The 23,563-nt window shown below is 47.5% G+C and overlaps 1 protein-coding gene across 3 annotated transcripts in view; it reads right to left on the reverse strand.

Annotated features, from left to right (window-relative positions):
* Positions 1-23,563, reverse strand: part of SNTG2 (syntrophin gamma 2) — a 205,974-nt gene that overhangs the window by 53,298 nt on the left and 129,113 nt on the right. For all 3 annotated transcript variants that reach the window (XM_044390009.3, XM_057309257.1, XM_057309258.1), the window contains 4 exons: positions 21,867-21,996; positions 20,141-20,179; positions 15,000-15,116; positions 3,230-3,301 (listed from right to left, as the gene is read on the reverse strand). In XM_044390009.3, the coding sequence (XP_044245944.2) occupies positions 3,230-3,301; positions 15,000-15,116; positions 20,141-20,179; positions 21,867-21,996 (358 nt within the window). The remainder of the gene's footprint in view (positions 1-3,229; positions 3,302-14,999; positions 15,117-20,140; positions 20,180-21,866; positions 21,997-23,563) is intronic.

Below are 23,563 nucleotides of genomic sequence, written 5' to 3' on the forward strand. Positions count from 1 at the left end.
CCCTCGTGTGTATTACTATTACACACAGCCTAAAATTCCAGATCTAAATTTAAAATTCTTTTTGAGGATATTTTCAATTTAAGGAGGCAAACCAAAATTTAAAAACATTACATTTTCATTCAAAATTTCTAATTTTTGATTAATGACTCCTTAGGGTCAAATTCTTGGAAAAAACACACTAAAAATTGCATTGGGTATGTTTTTAGCTTCCCACTCGGATTTGCATACTCCGACATGAGAAGGACACGGGGGTTCATATGCAGGGGACACTGCTGTCTAACACCGGGACACGGGACAAACCCTTCCTGGCCTTGCAGTGTGTGGCTCGGACTTCAGGGCTGCGCCTCGTGTACCCCCAGGTCAACGCTCTTTATCCAGGCTTTTTGTTGCTGGAAGAAATCAGTCCTTGATGGATATTTCCCCCGAATGAAGGAAAGCTCCTAGATGTGAGGACACATCTCCCAAATTCATGCCCCTGATAACGTGGTCAAGGCGTGCTGTTGGTCTTTTCCGAGGAAGTCTAGAGACAGCCTTATTCCACAGTGTCTATGACTCACTTCTGAGAGCTCACTGAAGCCCACAGGTTGACCAGACGCCCCCGTCCCGCACACCGTCCTCCTCAGCCATCAGCCCAGTCTGGCCAAGTGCCACCTGCTCCCCTGTGATGCTACAGTCAACACTGTATTGTGGGCATCATCTGGTCTCGTCCCGTGTGTATACATCTATGTATCATATACACGATATCATCTACGTCATGTGTCACACGTTATGTATACATTTAGTGCCCTGCTCTCAACAACAGAGTATGGTGGAAATGATGGGTTGTCTCTGATGGAGTGTGGCACCCAGCTAGGATCAGAGGGCAGCCTCCAGCAAGGAGCTGAGCCCTCCAGTCCAATGTCTTCCAGCAACTGAATTCCCCTGCACAGGGTCTGGCCAGGACCACAGACCATAGGCTGAAATTCTGCTTCATCTTGTGAGCAACTGTGCGATAGGTGAGGCCTGACCCCCAGGAACTGAGATAATGTGTGTCGTTCTACACACCTAAGTGTTTGGGTTATTTGTTTCCCAGCAATAGATCACCAACACAGAGGCAGCTCTCCTATCTGGGACTTTCTTAAATTTTCAGGCATGAGTCACTAACAACTGAACGAATGAGTTTCAACTACTGCAGAAAAATAAGTGAAAAGGCAGCATTTGCAGAGAAAACATGTAAAGAAGGTATAAGTAAATACAATTATGATCACTACTGGCATTACAACCAATTAATATTCTCACGGTTTTGTTAAGGTTGTTTATAGAACAACACCTCTAATCACTAAGGTTCTATCTGGCTTAATATCCAATGACTCAAAGGGATTTGTTAGCGCAATAGAATGATGTTTATTTACAAGGACTTGTCACAATTACTGCCTGGTACGCACTAGTCATTTTGAGATTTAGCCACATATTAACATCACCGCAGAAGCCTAAGAATGAGGACACATGTCTGGGCCACATCTTACATAAAATGGAATCTTTAGCTCTGCTTTAAAGCTCTTGCCAGGTGACTCCATGTAGGACAAGCCGGAGAGTCACTGGCAGCGCATTGCCCCGGACCACAGGGCTGGTGAGTCCCAGCTCATGGACACACACACGACGGGAAGGGACCTCAGACATGCCCAGGAGGCCATGCTGACTGAGCACTTCACTACGGCCATGGCGACAGCATCACACTTAACACAACCCTGCAGAGAGGATTGTACAACAGAGAATACTATTACTGCTCCCATTCTACAGACGACATAACTGAGGCGTAAAGAAACCAAGTAAAACTTCAAGGGGTGGAGTCAGCTCGTTGAACTCTAGAGCACGCGCTTCACACACAACCACAAAACCTCCGTGGCGGTCAACCATCCACCCACTGCCTGTACGCCATGGGCCAGCCTGATTTCAGTGGGTCTAGGCCCAGTGGGCTGAGGGCCGGGGCGGGGCAGCTCTGCCGCCTGCGCCTCTGCCCCCATGACAGGTGGCGACAACCCTGGGTTCTCTCTGAGCAGCGACAGAAGGCTAGACACCCAGCCTCCCCCACCAGCCTGGGCACAAGCCGCAGCTGGGAGCACTCCTGGGCCCAGAGCAACTACCCCCAGGACGCCAGGGAAGGCGTGGGACTGAAGTCCTCCAGGGGATCATCGCCCTCACCTGAGCTGGCTCAGTGACCAGGACTCACTTTCCTTCCCACATTTTCCATCTCAGATTCCACTTCCCAAACTTTCCGTATAATTTAGTGTTTTAAAGAATTCTCTACAAACCTGAGATCTGCTAAAAGTCCACCAATGGGATAACTGTCTCTGAGGCTTGTGCAACTTGGGGGAATCCACATTCACCCAGTTGTCTTCATCTTCAATCTGGCAACACACGACGACCACCATCAGGCAGGAGTCCCACCGAGCACTCACAGGAAGCCCTGACCCCCCGACCCCGCAAGTCCCGGATGAGGTGTCTGCCCAGCAGAAACCAAGACCTGATTCTGCAGCAATGGATTCACTACTTTGGAACTGTTCAACTAAACTGGATGATTCTGAAACTTGCTATGCATGTTACAGATAAAACTTTGCCCTTCCTTAGCCAACGAGCACTTTCCCTCTAATAGGAGTAGACTATTTGATTAGTTATTCTGGTCAGCTCAGGCCAGCCTTTGATAAGAAAGCTCTTAGGACTCAGGTTTGTATCTGATATATTAAAAACAATGGCAAGGACAATAATAAACCAAAGATTCTGGAACATACTACTGTAAGTGGCGGTAACTAAAACACCCTCTCCCCAGAACATGTGCACATACATACTTGTGCACACTCCATCCACCCACCCACCCACCCACCCACCCATCTACTCACTCATCCATCCATCCACCCACCCATCCATCCACTCATCCATCCCTGCACCCATCTACTCATCCAACCATCCATCCATCCACCCATCCTCCCACCCACCCACTCATCCATCCATGCACCCATCTACTCATTCATCCAACCATCCACCCATCCATCCACCCGCCACCCATCCATCCACCCACTCATCCATCCGCCTACCCACCCACCATCATGAACAACAGGATGGCAACTCTGAGGATGGGAAAATGGGATGAAAACAGAAGATTTTCACGTTTTGTTACTATTTCAATGGACTCCTTAAACCCAAAGGCACATCCTATTTTTATGAAAGCATCTCATGTGCAAAGGATACCTACCTTGTGAAGTTTAAATAGTACCTCACAGAGGTTGTAGGTTTTTTCTGCTTGTACCCAGTCTAATGTGCTCACCTGTAAGAAATATAAAACATATACATAAGCCACAAGCATTCTTCTCTTTTAAGAAAGGAAACTATGTGAGATAACGGGCATGTTCATTAACTTGGTTGTGGGGTCATTTCAGTGTACAGTATACACATATGTCAAACTACCACGTTGTACCCTTTAAAGATATTGCAGTTTTATTCGTCAATTATACCTCAATAAAGATGGAAAAATCAGGGGCGCCTGGGTGGCACAGCGGTTAAGCGTCTGCCTTCGGCTCAGGGCGTGATCCCAGCGTTACGGGATCGAGCCCCACATCAGGCTCTTCCGCTATGAGCCTGCTTCTTTCTCTCCCACTCCCCCTGCTTGTGTTCCCTCTCTCGCTGGCTGTCTCTATCTCTGTCGAATAAATAAATAAAATCTTTTTAAAAAATTAATAAATAAATAAAGATGGAAAAATTGTAAAGTATACATGAAAACAAACATGCTACTTTTAGTTGTATAAACGTCAACATTTACAGCAATGGAGTAAGTCTTTACCTTAATTAAATTCTAAGCCATGAGCAGGACGGTAGGAACACTACACTTTCTCTTTGGCAGTGGGTCTGATGCGTCACCTGTGCTCACCTCCACTGGGGTGCGGCACCACCTGTGCTCATCTACCACATGCATTCAGGTACGCTGTAGAATTCATTCTGGATTCTACACTGAAGTGGATTTACACTGAATTAAGGATCAATTTTAGGTCTAATTTAGACAACTTACGGGGGTGACTAGTTTGCGTGTGAGCGCGGGTGAGTCCGTGTGTTTGCTGGAGTGTGACCTGAACTGTGTGTGTCTAGTCTTGTGAGTTAGGACTAAACTCACTAGTCTGTTCCATTCTAGGAATACAGACTTCTCAGCTTATCAACTTAACTGAACATATTTTTGATTGGCCTGACAATGCATTTTACAAATATTTTAACAATAATGATCAAATCATCTGATTTTTAAAAAAATTTTATTTATTTGACAGAAAGAGAGAGAGAAAGAGAGATTGAGCACAAGCAGCGGGAGGAGCAGAGGGATAGAGGGAAGCAGGCTCCCCACTGAGCAGGGAGCCCAATTCAGGGCTGGATCCCAGGACCCTGAGATCATGACCTGAAAAGGCAGACACTTAACCGACTGAGCCACTCAGGTGCCCCTAAGATTTTATTATTTATCTGACAGAAAGAGAGCAAAAGGGGGGCAGCAGGCAGAGGGAGAGGGAGAAGCAGGTTCCCCGCTGAGCAGGGAGCCCGACGTGGGGCTCGACCCCAGGACCCTGAGATGAGCTAAGCCACAGGCAGACGCTTCACTGACTGAGCCACCCAGGCACCCCAAATCATCTGATTTTTGAGTGCTGTTTTATGGCTGACAATCCATGTTCGCATGCATGATCTCCATTAGAATATTTCACGCAGAAAATCTGAAATATTCAATACTGTAACAAATTTGATTTTCATTGCTCACCCTGCACTTTCTTTCCAGCCATTAAATACACACATAAAAAATGAAACTAATCACGGTTCACCATGTCTTTGAAACGTTGAAAGTACTTGATGTACTAAGTGGTGACCTTCTTGAAATCCCTCTGCCAAATAAACACCGGGAGGAAACCAGGCATTTCAAACCCATCACCTCAGAACGTTTCATTGAACCGTTAATGACACGAGAATCACAGGGACATGTGGCCACTTAGTATCAACCGACCCAGCATTAAGTCCTTGCTCCTGTGATTAAAAAAATGCAAAAGGTAAAATATAATGGCGAGAAGGCCGATCAGAGTGACAACTGGTACAGCAGAGCACTGAGGCTAGGGGATGAACGTGGACACAATTTTTAACTTTTCCAGTTACAACAATGCTGCTTATGTTTGGAGAATCATGAAAATACAAAGAAAGAAATCACATTATTCAGAACATCCTCCCTCATTAGCTTCCTCGCTGCTGTGACCCTGTACTATGCAGGCTCACGTCAGTGTGTGGATTTGACGTCCTCGAGCTTTGCTATGTGAACGCTTCTCTGATTCAGCAAAAGAACAAAGACGAAGTATTTCTAAGTTTCCGCTTGACGCAGATTACCTCCAAAATATCTGTGATGCCCTTCAGAGCTCCTTTCATCTTTTTTTTTTTTTTTTTTTTTTTTTTTTAGTTATAACTCTGGAAACTGTCTGGGCTGTGTCAACCCAGCACTAAACCCAACCACCTCCCAGGGTGGGATGGTTTAGGACACGGTCATTCTCACGATGACAAGATCAGCATCTATGGAATTAGTAAAGTGAAAAATTACATACATGTGTGTATCCACATATACATGTGTAATTAGAAGGTAAATATAAAGCTCAAAATTAGAGGTTCAGAGGACAGCGGTCAGTGACGGGATGCAATTTTTAAGTAGACGTTCCTAGAGTTTTGAACTAAACCCAAGCACAGCCAGGAGTCCCCGCAAAGCTCGCTATAAGGCGGTTCCTGGCACCACCTGACTCAGATTTAGCAAGTGTGGACGGGGCTCAGAGATCTTGACTTTTAAGTAGATTTACTACTGATGTATTCAAAAGGGCTCTCGAAGTGTGAGGCTGTGGGACCCAGAAGCATCAGCATCACCTGGGAGCTTGCTAGACATGCAGAATCCCAGGTCCCACCCCAGCCCCACCTGACCAGAGCTCTGTGTTAAAAATACGCGCCAGTGTGACTCTGTTGTGGCGACGTCTTCAGAGAACAGTCCAAGTGTAAAGATCCTGACCCCTTTTACAAGGAAAGGCAGACAGGCAGTCGGTGCGGGGGAGGAAGGATGGAGATGAACTAGGTAAACCTTACTTACACAGAACTCCTTGCTTTGCAAACTAGATGCTCCCTGACGTCCCCGCCTTACATCAGAGGTCCTCAGATGCAGCCAGCGTGAGCAATGTGCACGGTTTCTCAGGAGGGGCAAGATCTCCTGCTGGCGAGAGCGGGAGGCAGAGTGGCACTCAGAGCCATCGCCACCCCTACCTGTCTCTGGAGAAAGGCTTTCAGGGGACGGGGATGGGACGGGATCCCTTGATCCTTACACTCCTTCCTGGTGACTCAAATCAGGAAAAGGAAAAACGATCGGCGGGGCCACCTCAATTTTTCCAACCAGCAGGCAACGAAAAGGGAATACCCAGACTCTGCATCAAAGGGTGAAGGTCTGTAACCATGTGCCATTGATTCTTTTCCCAAGTCATGAGAGTTGACAGTTTCTATTTTATGGAACCACATTTGGCTTGAAATGTAGCAGAAATTTCAGACGTCATATCCTGGCGTCCCTTAACAATATTGTGGGACACCTGTGTAGCCCCAGACGTGACACCGAGTAATTCTGTATTAGATATACAATTGTCTACTATTTCTTTGGTCTACTAATCTTCAATTAAATTATTTATTTTCAGGGAAAAAATTTTAAATGACAATATATTTACCTAATTGACATTCTTAAAATTGCTTCTACTATTTCCTGCATGTTCATAGGTAACTGGTACATAATTTATATGTTAATGCTGTAAGATGCTATAAAATTGACTTTCTAACTGTTATTAACACATTTTAATGATGTTTGAAAACACGAGGAGCTCATGTTTTCTCAGATTTCAATTTGCAAGTCAGAAATAAGAGGCTGGTGGAAAGAAGAGCAGAGTGATGAGAATTATCCAGGCTTTAATCCACACTTAGGAGCCCCTCTGAGAGCCTGAGACCCGGGCCTGCCCCCACCTCTGGTTCTCCTTCCTCCACACAGGATGCCCTCCCAGAGCCGGAAAATGTGGACGGACTTCCCCTCCCCCGGCTCTTCCAGTCCTCTGTCCTTCTTTTCCCTCTCTCGCTTCAATGTCATCCCTTTGCCTCATCTTGATGGAACTCAGAAACTATCCTTGAATATAGGACTTTCTCTTTTAGCTCTTCCTAAATTATCTGTCAGAGAATCTTTGGACCTTCTAAAAATTTATTCAAGTATTCTCACTTGAAGTGTTGAGACACAGGCTCCGTGAGTGCGGTCAGGCCTTCTGAGCAAAATCCCTGCCCCTGGGGGGGAAGGACGGATAAGTGGTGCCTGGAGACGTGGGGGGCGGTGCTAGTGACTCGTCAGGGACACTGGAAGATTTGCCTCCCCTGGAGCCACCTGGTCTCATTCCACAGGGTGATGACCAGCAGCCCCTGCTCTCCCGAGAGAGCCCTTGTTTACACGGTCAGTGAGGTACAGTCTCTCTCTTGCGCCACGAGTCCTCTCTCTCTGCTCAGACCTCTGTCCGTGCAGAGCGCGCCGGCACCTGGAAACTGGCACAAAGATGTGCGGTGAGTCACTCGTCATCTCAGATTCAGAAACCTCATGTTTCATGTCACCAGAGCATAAATAAACACATACAGACATTAAAAACTTCACATATGGTTGTTATAGATTTGGGCAAAGTAGAAAATGTTATTGGGAAATTGCCACCAGCTCCAGGATACAGCGTCCAAGGTCCGACTCAAATATCTGTAAATATTTCAGAATAAATTCACTTGCCATATTTTGTGTATTGCTTTTACAATGAGAAGTTGCTGAATGCTAACAGCAAAATTTCATGTTAAATTGAAATGTTTTAGAGTTTCAAGCCCAATTATGAATACACAGATGCAGGTCCTCAGGGTTCACTATGACGCTGTGGGATGTGCCGGTAGCTTATGGCCCCGTCCTCAGACGGAGGACACTGCTGAATCGAGGGGGAGCAGTCTGCCTCCTGCAGTCCCACAGCCAGCACGCAGCAGCTTACAGCCCACGACTAACGAGGATTAACTCACTCCTTACTCCACAGAGCCACTCTTTCTATGTGTTTTCAGAGGGAAACTTCTTCACTGTCTTATAAAAGCTTTCCAGTCCCCATTTAAAAGTATGCTTTTGTTGGGGCACCTGGGTGGCGCAGTCGTTAAGCGTCTGCCTTCAGCTCAGGGCGTGATCCTGGTGTTCTGGGATCGAGCCCCACATCAGGCTCCTCCACTGGGAGCCTGCTTCTTCCTCTCCCACTCTGCCTGCTGTGTTCCCCCTCTCTAGCTGTCTCTCTCTGTCAAATAAATAAATAAAATTAAAAAAAAAAAAAAAGCGAAGCACTCTTCACCATCTTCACCATAACAATTGAAAAAAAAAAAGTATGCTTTTGTTATTCTGGATAATGCATGAAAATGATTCATTTAAACTGGCATTATACTGTTAAGTAATGGTAAAGTTTGCTTTTTTTTTTTTTTTCTATTTAAAAAGTTAGCATGTTTCCAGTTGTGTATAAGGAGCTTGGAAGTCACTGCTCGCACATAACAAGAGAAAACCTGAACGGACTTCTCCCGGATCCGTAAGGAGGACACAGGGCACACCGTGACCCTGAGACAGGTCAAGCATGGCCTCCCAGAGCAGAGCCTCGGGAATGGAGTCCACCACGGGGACCCCCACCAGCAGGAAAGGCATTGTTATCATCAGATTGCTGGGGGCTCAATGTAGGCAACCTCGAGAGTTAAAAACTGCAGGGCGACCCAATCATGGGGTCGGGGAGGCCCTACAACACTGTGAGATTTACCTCCGGGAGCTCAACCAGGTCCCACAGAAAACGCTGGGGGAAGTCCGCTCGAGCCTTCTGAGACGGAGCACCGTTCTTCCCAAGAACCTCGGGGAGGCTGGTTAGTCAGACGCAGCGGCCCTGGGGAAGGGAAATACCAACTCCAGCGCCCAGCCAGCCTGTCCCACCGAAGTGGGGAGAAAACCCTGAGAGCATCTTGTGAGGTCCAGCGTGCAGAGGCTGAGGCTCACAGAGGATGGAGACGTCATCACAGGAACACAGACCACACACCGCAAGACGCAGGACTACACACACCAGCTGCTTCTACGCAGAGCATCGTGTCTGGTGGCCAAGAAAATCAGCTGCCAAGAGAACTACGCCCAGGCCTATCACTTCCAGGAAATCACTGTGCAGACGCTGACGTGCGGGTTCTAATGTTCACACAGAGGCAAAGGACCCGAGTAGGCAGCATGATATCGAAGGAGAAAGTCGGAAGACTAATGCCGCCCCACTTTGAGACTTACTGCAAAGCTACAGCAATCACTGCAGGTGGTATTGGAGCCGAACAGATCAAAGATCAAAGGAGAGAGCCCAGAGTCACATAAACACAGTCACTGTTGTCGACAAAGGAGCGGAGGCAACACAACGGAGCCCAGGCAGTCTTTCATCCAGTGGGGCTGAGACAGGTGGGCATCCACGTGCAAGATCCTGAATCTCAACCCAGACCTTGCCTGCCTCGCAGAAAGCTCAGGATGGACCACAGACTTTAACGTGAAATGCAAAATATGAAACTCCTGAAACATAACATGGGAGAACGCTAGATGACCTTGGGGATAGTGATGACCTTTTAGATCCAACACCAAAGACGGGATCCGTGACAGGAAGAGCCTGTAAGCTGGATACATTACAGTGAAAAACTCTGCCCTGAGAAGGACCAAGTCAGAGAAAGAGAGAACTAGCCACAGACTGGGAGAGAATATTTGCAAAAGACACGTCTGAGAAAGGACTGTTATCCGAAATACACAAAGAAGTCTTAAAACTCAACAATTAGAAGGCAAATAACCTGAGTAAAAAATAGGCCAAATACCCCATCAGACACCTTACCAGAGAAGGTACAAGGATGGAAAAGACACTGCACATCACGTGCCCTCGGAGACACGCAAATTAAAGCAACAATGTGATACCACTGCACACCTGTGAGAATGGCCACAGTCTGGAACCCCGGCAACACCAGGCGCTGGCGAGGACGTGGGGCAGCGGGAACACCCACTCATCGCCAGTGGGAACGCACCATGGCGAGGCCGCTCTGGAAGACAGTTGGGCGGTTTCTTACCAAACCAAACATACTCTCACCAGACGATCCAGCAGTCACAGTCCTTGCTATTTACCCGAAGGGGCTGAAAACTTACGTCCACACTCAGACCGGCACACAGATGTTCACAGCAGCTTTATTCACAACTGGTAAATGTTGGAAGTAACGAAGACGTCCTTCCGCAGGTGATGGATAAATACACTGGTGCATCCACACAGTGGGTGATATTCCCTGATAGAAAGCAAGGAGCCACCAGGGGCGCCTTGGTGGCTCAGTTGTTAAGCGTCTGCCTTCGGCTCAGGTCATGATCCCAGGGTCATGGGATTGAGCCCCACATCGGGCTCCCTGCTTGGCGGGAAGCCTGCTTCTCCCTCTCCCACTCCCCCTGCTGGTGTTCCCGTTCTCGCTGTGTCTCTGTCCAATAAATAAATAAAATCTTGAAAGAAAAAGAAGAAAGGAAGGAAGGAAGGAAGGAAGGAAGGAAGGAAGGAAGGAAGGAAGGAAGGAAGGAAGGAAGGAAAGTCAGTCCGGCCACCAAACCATAGAAAGACACGGGGGAAACTTAAATGCACATCCCTAAGTGAGAGAAGCCTGCCTGAAGGGCCACACTCTGTATGATGCCAACTATGGGAGAGTCTGCAAAGGCAAACCCACGAGACACTAAATGATCAGTGGCTTTGGGGTGAGGGGACGAACAGGTGGAGCTCAGAGGATGTTTGGGGTCGTGAAACTACTCTGTATGACACTGTGACGCCGGGCACATGTCATTACACCTTTGTCCAGAGACAAAGGACGGGCGACGCCAGGCGCGAAGCCTGAGGTAAACCACGAACGCCGAATGCTTCGGGTGTGTTAATGTAGGTTCATCTTTGATAAAAGAATGTACCGCTCCGGTGAGCGGTGTAACACCGGGGAGGCTGTGCATGGAGAGGGCCGGCGGAATGTGGGAAATCTCTGTACCTCCCCTCCCTTTATTGTAGTTTCCGAGGTGATTTAATGTTCTTCCCATGTTTTGCTTCGTGCACAGCCTGCCCATGTAAAGGCACGCAGCGAAGTGAGTTCCTCCACTGTGTTTGGAAGTGGGCGTGGAACTGTCCTACGGCATCGCATGCCACGGAATGGCAGAAAGAGCCATGAAACCTTGCTTTCACCTTCTGACTTGTGACATTTCTGTGTTCTCGATTTTCTCCTGGTCTCTAACTCTTGGCCATGAAAACACAATGGAGACACGAAAGTTTACAAAATACTCGATTTTAACAGTAGAATATTTACGTACCTGTTTTCTGTATTTAATTAAAACAGAAAGGGAGCGGCTACCATTTCTACCTTTAATGATGTGAACTCTTGAAAATCCTTCCAAAGCCTGGGAACAGAGCGTCCACGTCCCACAGAGAAATCACGGTGCAGAACCGCGGGCAGGGAGTGCGGCATGGACACGCCTTCTCTCCGCACCTGGATCCAGCCTGCTGTACCCGCTGTCACCCTTCTCCTTTGAACCACAAAGGACTGAGACACGCTTGAGTGGACTGCCTTTGCTGTCTTGTGGAATTTCCTCATTGTTATCTACGGGTTTCAGCCAGGAGACACTTTGAGATTTCTTGGCTTACTCTCCCCATCCCCCCAAAAACCTAAAGAGTTGATTTTTCCTTTATATTCTCTTTAGCAATAGTTTGATGACATTTCCAAACACACAGCACAACCACTAGGCTTTACTACCTGCCAATCCTTATTTCATGGATTGTTCAACCAACAGTCAAAGAGCATCTTCTCTGTGAGAGGCAGGATGCTGGACGTCGTGAAGCAGGCGTGGGCACAGGCTGAGAGGCTCCAGACCACAGAAAACACACCGCGTGTGCTTCTAGCATCAGTGCAGACAGCTCCCGCATAAATCACCTTATTTTAACCTCACTACAAGCCTCTCCAGGGAGCATTTGCTTTATTCTAATTTTACAGGTGATGTTCAGCACCAGCAGTTTAGGTCACCAGGAATTTTTAAATTACATGAAGACATTAGGAAGCACGCAAATAAATCACGTGAGCTCACCCTAACTCAGGGTTGAATATCCATAGACACCACTGCCTTGGTCTTTTCATTTCTCCGTGTGGATCGACTGCCACTGGGAAAGGGACACCGATGGCTTCTCCCTCTTGCAACATGAAGAATCCACTGGGAAGAAAATCAGGGCTCCCGCGGCCTCAGCCCAGGGACACCCAAGCACGGATGCTGCGGGCCAGATCGCTTCCCGGAGCGAGAACAGCTGTACTCGAGCGTCTCCTTCGCACGTCGTCAGGGGCTTCAAGCTGAGGAACACCCAGCCCTCGCCCGTACAGCGCCCGTCACGCTCCATCTCAGGCGATGGCGGCATTTTCCTCTCACGCCTGCAGGCCACCCACAGGCGGGGGGGTGGGTGTGCTTCCTAAATTCCCCAGATTTTGTGGCTTCACAGCCCGCCCCGAGGTGCCGTCTTACATAATGAACACTTGAGGGTTCAGATGGCAGCACTACCTGCTTTCTCAAGGGCGGCTTCGTATTTCGGTTTTTGGAGAGATGCACACAACATTCATTCACATCCGGCTTCCTTTAACCCGAGGCTACTGGTGAACGCGTGCGGGGTTCACGCTGCCTCCCAGCGCCCCACACCCCTGAAACTACTTCTGGACTCATGTGGGGCCGTGCCATCCCTTAGGAACAGCAAGAACCAAACTAGCTCCAAGGGGCCTCGCGCTCCTCCTTCCGTCAACAGAACCCTCATGATCATAGAAGTCACTGCTGGTGACCCTGAGTCGGGAACGGGGACAGTGGGTGGTCACCTCCTGCAGAAATCCTGAGGAATGAGGACGTCACAAAAGAAACAGCTGCTGCAAAGGACCTTCGTTTCAAAGAGACCGAGACACCAAGGCAGCCCTAGGAGGAGTCCAGGAAGGAGGCTCCCTGCAACCAGGTAAGGCGGGGCGCTGTCTCCGAGGAATCAGAAGTCAGGTCACGGTGGAGACGCTGGTCAGAGACACAGACAGGGAGACAGAGACCAAGAGAGAGAGGCAGAGAGACAGAGACAGGGAGACGGGGAGACTGGGGGAGGACGGAGAGGCCCCGCGGGCACAATGCCATACTGTGGTGACCAGTGTGCGAGTGTCAGTTCTGTCCTAAGGCAACAGGAAGGGGGCGGGTCTCAGCAGAGGAGGCCAGCTCCCGGGGCAGCGGCCCCAGCCCGGCCCGCGCTCCGGCCCTGGCAGCATGGCGGCCTGCAGGGAGGCTGCACACCGTGCTGCGACAGAGCTGACCCACATCTGAACCACCAGCTGGATCGCATACCCACAACTGAGCCTGTAAACCCAGCTATGAGGCAAAAGCAGCAGGTTTAACTCTGGAATCAGACACATCAGGATTTCCCGGAACCGATGGTTTCACTCGCATGCCGCCCGTGCAGGTGCGGTGCTCGTCTTCACTGTGTTGCTCAGCTGTGGCCCGTGTGCTGCCCAAGCGAGCACAGAATGAATGGTTCCAAAATGACGGGTCAACGGGCCTCCTGACCGTGATGGCCATGAAGGGGCCGGGGGGGAGGCTGTGTACTTTTTCATGACGTCTTCCCAGGTCGGTCAGCACATTTAAGACAGGCTGTGGAAGCCCACTCTAGGACACGAATCTAGACGCAATACCCGGGAGGGCGCTCACTTCAAGCCGAGCCTCTCCCCCTCCCCCCGCCTCCCCCAGTGACAGGTGGGTCTACGCAGGGCCAGGCGCCAGCCCCCTTGTGGGCTTTGTGAACGTCTCGAGCGTTCCAGTCTGAGAGGGACTCAGGCGTCCCTGCAGAGCTCGGCAACTGGCCGACACCACCAGACTCCTCCAGAGAAGATGTGGGCCCCCTAAGTGCCATGCTAAAACCAAATGTCTAGAATATTGAATTTCCCCTTCAATTCAGCGTCATTAATACAGAGATCCACCCATGAGGCCTGCACTCGCAGCTTTTCGATGCATTTTAAGAATTTTCCAGTAGTAAATACAGTGAATGCGTGATCTCTAAGGAGCCGGTTTTGACTAAAATGATCAAAAATAGCCCCCTTGGTTATACTTCTTTACTACTTTACTTACCCACGAACTTCACTCAAGCAAGACTCAAATGAGGAAACAGATGAACGTACACGTAAAAATCAGACTAGATGCTTCTATTTCCTCTCATTTATATCAAATAAGTATCCACAGTGAAATCGTGACAGTGGAGTAAAGCGGTGCTGGACCCTTCCCCATCACCATCACCAGCGCCGGCAGGACGAGGGTCTCAGGCCCCGTTGACCTGATCACAGAAGCGTACTCGGCGAGCTGCGAGGGGATTTACAGACGCTGCTGACTTCACTGGCACTCGTCTCTGGGAGGCTGGGATTAATTTCACACATGCCGTGCTGGGTTACGTGCGTTCACACGAGCTATACCCCCTTGGGGAGCAATACAACTCGGGAGAAATCCCACAGAAAGAAACCTGTTTAACGGGTTTACCCTAGTTTTCCAACCATTGTTGACAAGGCCCTTACTGTATGGTGACTAACATAACATAATAAAAAAATAAATAAAAAATAAATAAAACATGAGGGATGTGAAGGAAAGGGAAGCTTTTTAAATTTCATTATCTGGCCACTAACTCAGAATGTAGGAAGAGAAGAGTTTTGTTCTGTTTTGTGTCCGATCCTCTGAGAACGGCCTTCTGCACCCCACCTCCCAGCCAGCTGGTGTGTGAGCAGGAGAGCGGCAGGGCCTGGCCCCTCTGCCTCTGGCCTCCTGTGGACACCACATGCCACGCGGCTTCCCTGCAGCAGCCCCTCCCCAGGGAGTGCAGGCGTCCTCACCCGAGGAGTGTTCTTACCGGAGGAATGCTGAACACATGCAGGGACGAGCCTTTCAGGGCCAGGAACTTGGGTCGGAAGGTGTGGCAGGAGCCGGTGCCTTCGAGTCTCTCGCTGACCCACCCCATATGCACAACCTGCAGAGGGAAACCCCCGAAATTAAACCCAGCCGTCGTGAGCGTGCACTGGGGGCTACGAGGAACAGACGATGGGCACACTCAGAACAGCGGGTTTCCTAACTCCCAAACCAAACAGACTGATGGGAGTGCAAGCATCCTGAGCGAACAGCCTAGTTCCCCGAGGGCCGGGCTCTCTGGGAGCGTCTGCGCCCCACGGGCCCTCAGCTGCAGCACTACTGTGCCCTCTGTGTATGTTTAAAAACACAGCATTAAATCACACTCTATTAGGGACTAGGATCGCAGATTTGTCTATGAGGTTGGAATTGCCAACAGGCACATTCTTCATCACTACAGCAAACAGAGTTGACCTATGAGGAAAACCTGATTTTCTTTACAGTTCAACTTCCTAATAACAAGACACAACACGCTGTAACAAATCAGAATAGGATTTAAAAAGTTAACGAAACAGTAACAGAGCTGATGTGCTCTGGGCATGAAATCAAAGGAACGTCAAGCTGCAGTCCCCACGTCTTCCCTGAAACATTAATGCTGCATATACAGTAGGGAGTAAGGATTTGAAATAACTTGTGCATTTAAGTAAAATTAGATGTGAATTTTTACAGACATGCCAGCCACCTTATACAATATAACTGTCCTAGGAGCTGCTTCACGGTGGGGACACCCAGGCTCAGGTGGGCCATCCCCACCACCGCGGTTTGCGGGACAAACCCCTGACAGCTTTCACTCCAATGCCTGGTGAAAGATGTCCTGAGTCAAGATGCCAGATGGAATTTTACAGAAAGAAATTTTATAAAAATCAGACTGTTTATCAACTGAAATGTCTATAAATTGCACGTGAACTTAATGACATTCCATATGTAATTTAATTCTCCTTAGATCAGTTAGCAAAGAGATAAGTTATAGCTTAGTTATTACTGGAAACGTTACCTGCTTTATGAATCTTTTTAAGGTATATGTAGTTCATAAATAATTTTAAGGTTAGCTAATTTTATCTTTTACATTATGAATTTTACAATGGCTTATTACATGTTCTAAGAAACGTATATTATAATTTTATGAACACTTACCTGATTATATCACCATAATTAAATTAGAAGGACATAACCCTTATAATAAATGAGCATATTTTCATTTATCTTTTCTGATGCTATTTCTATAAGAAAGCCCTTTTTTTTTTCACTTGAATGAGTCAAGATAACTAGTTAAGCGTCCATCAGATGATACTTTACAGCTCATCCTTTACCGAGAAAAAGCCCACATTACCTGAGATGTAGGTTTCTTTTGGATTTGGTGAGTAAGGCGTTCATATTTCCCTTGAATTCAGGTTTCCCAGCTGAAATTTAGTATGGAAATATACAAAGCCACTACTATTTAGCAGGGACAAATGTTCCGGTTTGCCCGGGACAATTTCAAATGTATGCCGGTCACTTCCAGGCTGGCCATCATGCCAGAAGGACTGGCCTCTGTTTGGATGGCAAATTACACAGTCATCTTATTCACTAAATGTAAAAGTCTAAAAAAAAATCTATACTCCAGGTCTTTTGTATGATCTTCTATTTGTTTATATTTGTTTTTGCCAATTTCAGTGGTTCCCAAATATATGTATTTTTTCAAATACTTATTCAACCATTATGTTTTTGCTACATGTCAAAATCAGGAGTGAACTGCCCAGAATGAGAGAAGCACTGCTTCTCATTCTTAAAGGGCCCAATGTCACAAATATAAACTCCTATAATACACACTTTAGTTTTGGGGAAGAATGTGAGCTAATCCTCTATCAAAAGCACAGTGAGGGGCGCCTGGGTGGCTCAGTCTTTAAGCGTCTGCCTTCAGCTCAGGGCGTGATCCTGGCTTTCCGGGATCAAGTCCCACATCAGGCTCCTCCGCTGGGAGCCTGCTTCTTCCTCTCCCACTCCCCCTGCTTGTGTTCCCTCTCTCGCTGGCTGTCTCTCTCTGTCAAATAAATAAATAAAATCTTTCAAAAAAAAAAAAAAAAGCCGAACGAGACATGGCGGTATGTTCTTCAATAAGCCCACACGGTAAAACTCGTCTCTAATATTTCTCTCCAAATACACTAATTTGAGCCCCCGAGAAAAAAACGTTCAAAGTAATACAGAAATTTTAAGGTTAGAAAAAAGTCTTTAGATTACCCATTACAGCTGTTATTTTATGGACGAAGAAACTGTGGCTCTGACGTTAACCTGGCCACATTATGTCAGCAGGAGAGGGATCACTTGGGGTCAGAACGCAGTAGACCTGCATCACACAAACATGGTTTAATGTGTGATGGGCTTCATAACATAACGGGACAGCACAATGACCCCATGCCTCGAGGTCTCCGAGCCCTACTCATGTCCTGTTCTCAGTACTGGGAGTCTTGTTTCTTTGAACCCTGTTTCCCGACTCTCTTGTGACTCAAACCAAAACAAAGCAGGCTCAGAATTCCAGACTGAGCTCTTCCTGATGTGCCAGGGAATCCGAGTGTACCCTGGAAGGCCCGAGGCGTCCCCTCACGTGCATGAAAGTCCAGCCCCATGGAAGCTGCAAGCTGTGCATGTGCCCTCCTGTGCAGACCCTGACCATGGTGACCTGTCAGCAGCGTCTGAGGGGAGGGTCCCCACTGTGCATCGGAGAAGCTGAGTTCTCCAGGGCACCACCAGGAGCATCCCCCTCTCTCCTTCCTGTGCTCAGAGTCTCTCATTTACCGTAAGAACAGGAAGAGCACATCTAAACATGAATGACCTTGGAAATGATAATTGGAAATTTCATTTTCTACCGAAGATGAGACAACACTACCGATATTCAAGAGATACAGAAAATAGATATGATATCAGTGAATTATTTTAGATTATTTTCCTACATTACATAGTTTTATGCAATGTGAAAAAAAGATATTGAATTTTTATTTGGAACACAGCATATTTGTTTGTAATTTCTATGTACTGGAGATATTATTAGACTGGTCTCGTATTTGTTTCCATAACTGATTGTATTCAAAGAGCTCTACAGATTCCATGGAAATGAAAGTCAATAAAAACAAAACATTAAGCGAAAAAGAAAAAAAAGAACACCTCCACTGGACATATTGCTAATTTTGAAGTCCAGTTTCAGAGTGGTAAACTATTCCTGGAGGTAACAGTAGGATCTGGTCTACCCCTGAGCCTTGGCAAATCAGCCTGGAGAACACACTTTCCGGTGGACTGCGGAGCTCCGTCCTCAGTGGAAAGGCCCACGAGTGCCTCCACGTTAGAACAAGAATGATATTTTATGTATAAGAATATGAAATGAATCCTATATTAATTTGGAAACATCTGTGGAACTTTCACTGATTAAATAGCCAAACACCCTCCATTAGCTCCTTAACACAAAACAAGCTGATCATAAATTTAGAAAAATGTTACAAGAAATAAAAGTTACATTCAGAATAAGTTCCTGAGAGTTTCTATCCTAATTACAGAACGTTGACTAGAGGGTTGGAACATGGCCGTAACTCCCCATCTTGTTCAGCTAATGTCTGCCCAGCAGACACTGACTCTCCTGTGTGTCTGCGTGCTCTCACACTCACTCGTCTAGCAAGCACTACATACAGAGTGTCTGGGAGCACCACTTAGGCAAACTGAGCACGCTCTTCTCACTTGTCTAAACCTGAGACAATGCATGCTTCCTCACACCAACAGTTATATAATCAAAACACATACAAATACGAAGTTTGCACTTACACTACAGAGTCAACTATGACTTTATCAGAAAGGAGACAGATGAATAACATAGTGGCTTAGAAGTTTAGTTTTCTGCTGCTCAAACTGTCTGAGTGTGAAGGATCACCCCTATGCACCTATAGACCCAGTGACCAGGAGCCCCAGATCAGGGAGTCAGCACATCGCCATGCACTTACAGACCCAGTGACCAGGAGCCCCAGATCAGGGAGCCAGCTCACCCTATGCACTTACAGACCCAGTGACCGGGAGCCCCGAATCTGGGAGCCAGCTCATCCCCATGCACTTACAGACCCAGTGACCGGGAGCCCCGAATCGGGGAGTCAGCTCATCCCCATGCACCTACAGACCCAGTGACCAGGAGCCCTGAATTGGGGAGCCAGATCATCCCCATGCACTTACAGACCCAGTGACCGGGAGCCCCGAATCAGGGAGCCAGCTCATCCCCATGCACCTACAGACCCAGTGACCAGGAGCCCTGAATCGGGGAGTCAGCTCATCCCTATGCACTACAGACCCAGTGCCGGGAGCCCCGAATCAGGGAGCCAGCTCATCCCTATGCACCTACAGACCCAGTGACTGAGAGCCCCCGAATAGGGGAGCCTCAGCTCCTCCCCAAGCACTTACAGACCCAGTGACCAGGAGCCCTGAATTGCAGAGTCAGCTCATCCCCAAGCACTTACAGACCCAGTGACCAGGAGCCCTGAATTGCAGAGTCAGCTCATCCCCAAGCACTTACAGACCCAGTGACCAGGGGCCCCGGATCAGGGAGCCAGCTCACCCCAGGCACTTACAGACCCAGTGACCAGGGGCCCCGGATCAGGGAGTCAGCTCATCAGCAGCCGGCCCTGTCCTGAGAAGGAATGATCTGTGTATTCCCCACAAGGCGGCTGCATCGGTAGGCCTGGGTTGGCCTGCTCTGGGGCACAGGGCTCCCACCCATCCACGATATCATCTGCTGGCCAGAAGCCTCTCCAGGGCAAAGCTCTCCAAACCTGGATGTTCTCTAAGAAAATTACACAGTGCTTATGATTCCAGATCATGCAGGTGTGTCTCCAAAGTAAAACACCTCTCAGCTTACACAATCACGACTACACTACCGTGTAACGACATTTCCTCAGAAAACACAGCTGCCGAGAGCTCAGCTATAACCTGGACAGAGAAGCAGAGCAATTCCTCCTGACTAAGGACAAGGACCCTGACTTCTGCCAAAATTCCCAAATCAAGGTCCAAAACCAGGAGAAGCTACTTTTAGAAAACAAGAGAGACACATCATATGACTGACAAGAAAAACACAGGACCTACCTGGTCACACGGGGAACAGCACTCATTCGCCACTCTCATCTGTAGAGAGAAGGAAGCAACGAGTCAGTGGGACAAGAATATTAACGCCATCATTTTTCAACCTGTCGAATCAGCAACCGAAATTAATTAGCAACAGGAAGTGTCCTTGGAAAAAAGTTTCTTCTTTGATGCATTTCTTACCTAAAAACCAAACCATGCACTGCAGCAATTCTCACAGTGGAGAAAAACCCCGCTACTAATATACTTAAATTTTCTTTTTAAATATCAGTATTTTGTGTGAGTGGGAAGCTACTGGACAGATATTTAAATTTCAACATCTGAAAAAAATGGGGAAAACAATTTCTACTCTAGTGATCTTAGAGTTTCACATTTCATGTATGTTCCTTCATTTAACTCTCCCAGGAATCCTGCAAAGTAGTACTATTTCCAAAATTTTACCAGTGAGGAAGTGGAGGTCCAGAAGTGCAACACACAGAGCTGGAACGTGGCTTCGAATCCCCATGGCTGGTTTCCTTCTCTCAGCTCTGCCTGACAGCTAGAATGTGTAAACTCACCTAGACCGGAGGGGCTCCCTGGTCACGTGCACTCTTGCAAATATCAACAGACCACCACCTGTTTGTTTTTTCTTTTCCTTTAATCCATCCAGATACCTTTGGGATTCAAACTGTCAGGTCTGAAAACTAAGGTCTCAGAGGGGTTCTGTTCTGTAGAATAGGATTGAACACACTGCTGCTTTCCTGAATATTTTAACGTGCTCAGTCAACCTGTTTCGCAGCTTCCAGGAACAAGGAAGTTCTTGTTGAAGAAGAGGGGCAGCAGCATGGGGAAAGAGTGGGGTGGGGGAACCGGGCAGCTGGGTGGGGGATGGGGAGCAGGATGGGAAAGGTTGGCAGGTGCTGCTGCAGGGCGGGGGACAGGCAGGCAAGGGAAAGGGATGGGCAGCAGGGTGGGAAGGGGTGGCAGGTGCTGCTGCAGGCTGGGCCTGTGCTCGGCTGCACAGTGGGAGTCCAAAGGCTGGTCCTGGCTCTTCCTGCCACCTGCTCCCCCGAATGAAACCTCAGGATGCAAGTGCAGTCCATGGGCAGGTCCACCTGTGAAGGAACTGATCAAAGGCCACTTTGGCCACAAGCGAGTCCTTCCGGGAGCCCACAGCTCATTGCAGCATACAATGGTTCCTCTGGGAACTTCCTACTTGACTTTAACTTCCAGCCTGTTGTGTTTTATTTTTTAATTGTGCATTGATTTTGAATATCAAACATATCACTCAAGGAGACAGAGCACTTTCTCTTTCCTGGATAATTGCACTGAAAATTTGGGAAGTAATCCTGTTGGTCGGATATGCCTCTTGTTTTCATAAAGTTATGGGGCATTCTGTCTCTAACCTCATTAGGTTCCCCACATTACATCGATGCGTTTGGGTAAAATGTACGTAGTATTATACCTACACGAAAGGATCTGTGCTTGTGCGTGGACAGGAGGAGAGAGAGGAAGGGATGGGGAGGGCATCCACATGTCTGATTGGCCCAGACGCTCACGACAGGAGACATGTGGAGGACTTAATTCTGAACTTGTTTTAGCCAGACATGTGTTATGTTGGAAAAAAGGACATACTTCCTTGTTTAATCTTATAAGCAATTATTTTAGGGTTAATCATAAATAACAAAAAATATCAAATCATTTTTGTGGATTAAATGGAAAAGCAGAAAGTCATGGGAAGTCTGCTCACTGTCTGCAGTGTCAGGTCACCGATGTTCGCGGACACTGCTCTCAGCCAGTCGGTGCTCTCCTGGGCCGTGTGAAACTGCAGGATCCCCGTGCTGACCCCGTCCAGAGCCAGAACCTCAAACGCACCGGACCTGTGGGAAGAGGGGAGCCACGCTCTGCACAGCAGCCCGAGCGGTTCGTGCACGCCCACATAGCTCCCGCGCTGCCCAGAGCCACACGGGGAGACGCAGCAGAGGCCGTGGTCACACACCCAACCTGCTCTGCTACGTACGTTCCCCAAAAGTACGTTCAGAACTTCGAAACCCGTCACTAACAGCTATTTCTAATTCAATAAAAAAGATGAGAGTCGATTCATGTGGAAATAACTCTTGCTCTTTTAGGAATTTTGGAGTTATCGTTTTGTAGGGTCCTCAGTAATAATTCTTGCCAAGACCACTTTTTGTGGTATTTAAAGCTCCTGACAATGACGACCCGCAGTCAGGCGTCATCGTTACTCAACATCAATGCTGCTTTAGAACACACTCATATTTCTGATTTACGATGGAGCTTTCCAAGAAGTCGGATCTTCCTTTTTTTTCATAGAAATCAAAGACAGTCTCTTCAATAAATGGTGCTGGGAAAATTGGACAGCTACATGCAAAAGAATGAAACTTGACCACTATCTCACACCATACACTAAAATAAACTCCAAATGGATGAAAGACCTCGATGTGAGACAGGAATCCATCAAAATCCTGGAGGACAACATAGGCAGCAACCTCTACGACATCGGCCAAAGCAACCTTTTTCATGATACATCCCCAAAGAGAAACAAAAGATAAAATGAATTTATGGGACTTCATCAAGATAAAAAGCTTCTGCACAGCCAAGGAAACAGTCAGAAAAACTAAGAGGCAGCCCACGGAATGGGAGAAGATATTTGCAAATGACACTACAGATAAAGGACTGGTATCCAAGATCTACAAAGAACTTCTCAAACTCAATACACGAGAAACAAATAAACAAATCAAAAAATGGGCAGAAGATATGAACAGACACTTTTCCAATGAAGACATACAAATGGCTAACAGACACATGAAAAAATGTTCAAAATCATTAGCCATCAGGGAAATTCAAATCAAAACCACACTGAGATACCACCTTATGCCAGTTAGAATGGCAAAAATAGACAAGGCAAGAAACAACAATAGTTGGAGAGGATGTGGAGAAAGGGGATCCCTCCTACATTGTTGGTGGGAATGCAAGTTGGTACAGCCACTCTGGAAAACAGTGTGGAGGTCCCTTAAAAAGTTAAAAATTGAGCTACCCTATGACCCAGCCATTGCAATACTGGGTATTTACCCCAAAGATACAGACGTAGTGAAGAGAAGGGCCATATGCACACCAATGTTCATAGCAGCATTGTCCACAATAGCTAAATCGTGGAAGGAACCGAGATGCCCTTCAACAGATGACTGGATTAAGAAGATGTGGTCCATATATACAATGGAATATTACTCAGCTATCAGAAAGAACGAGTTCTCAACATTTGCTACAACATGGACGGCACTGGAGGAGATAATGTTAAGTGAAATAAGTCAAGCAGAGAAAGACAATTATCATATGATTTCTCTCATCTATGGAACATAAGAACTAGGATGATCAGTAGGGGAAGAAAGGGATAAAGAAAGGGGGGGGGTAATCAGAAGGGGGAATGAA

The sequence above is a fragment of the Ursus arctos genome, unplaced genomic scaffold, assembly GCF_023065955.2.
Source record: "Ursus arctos isolate Adak ecotype North America unplaced genomic scaffold, UrsArc2.0 scaffold_8, whole genome shotgun sequence".
In the NCBI taxonomy this organism is placed as follows: domain Eukaryota; kingdom Metazoa; phylum Chordata; class Mammalia; order Carnivora; family Ursidae; genus Ursus; species Ursus arctos.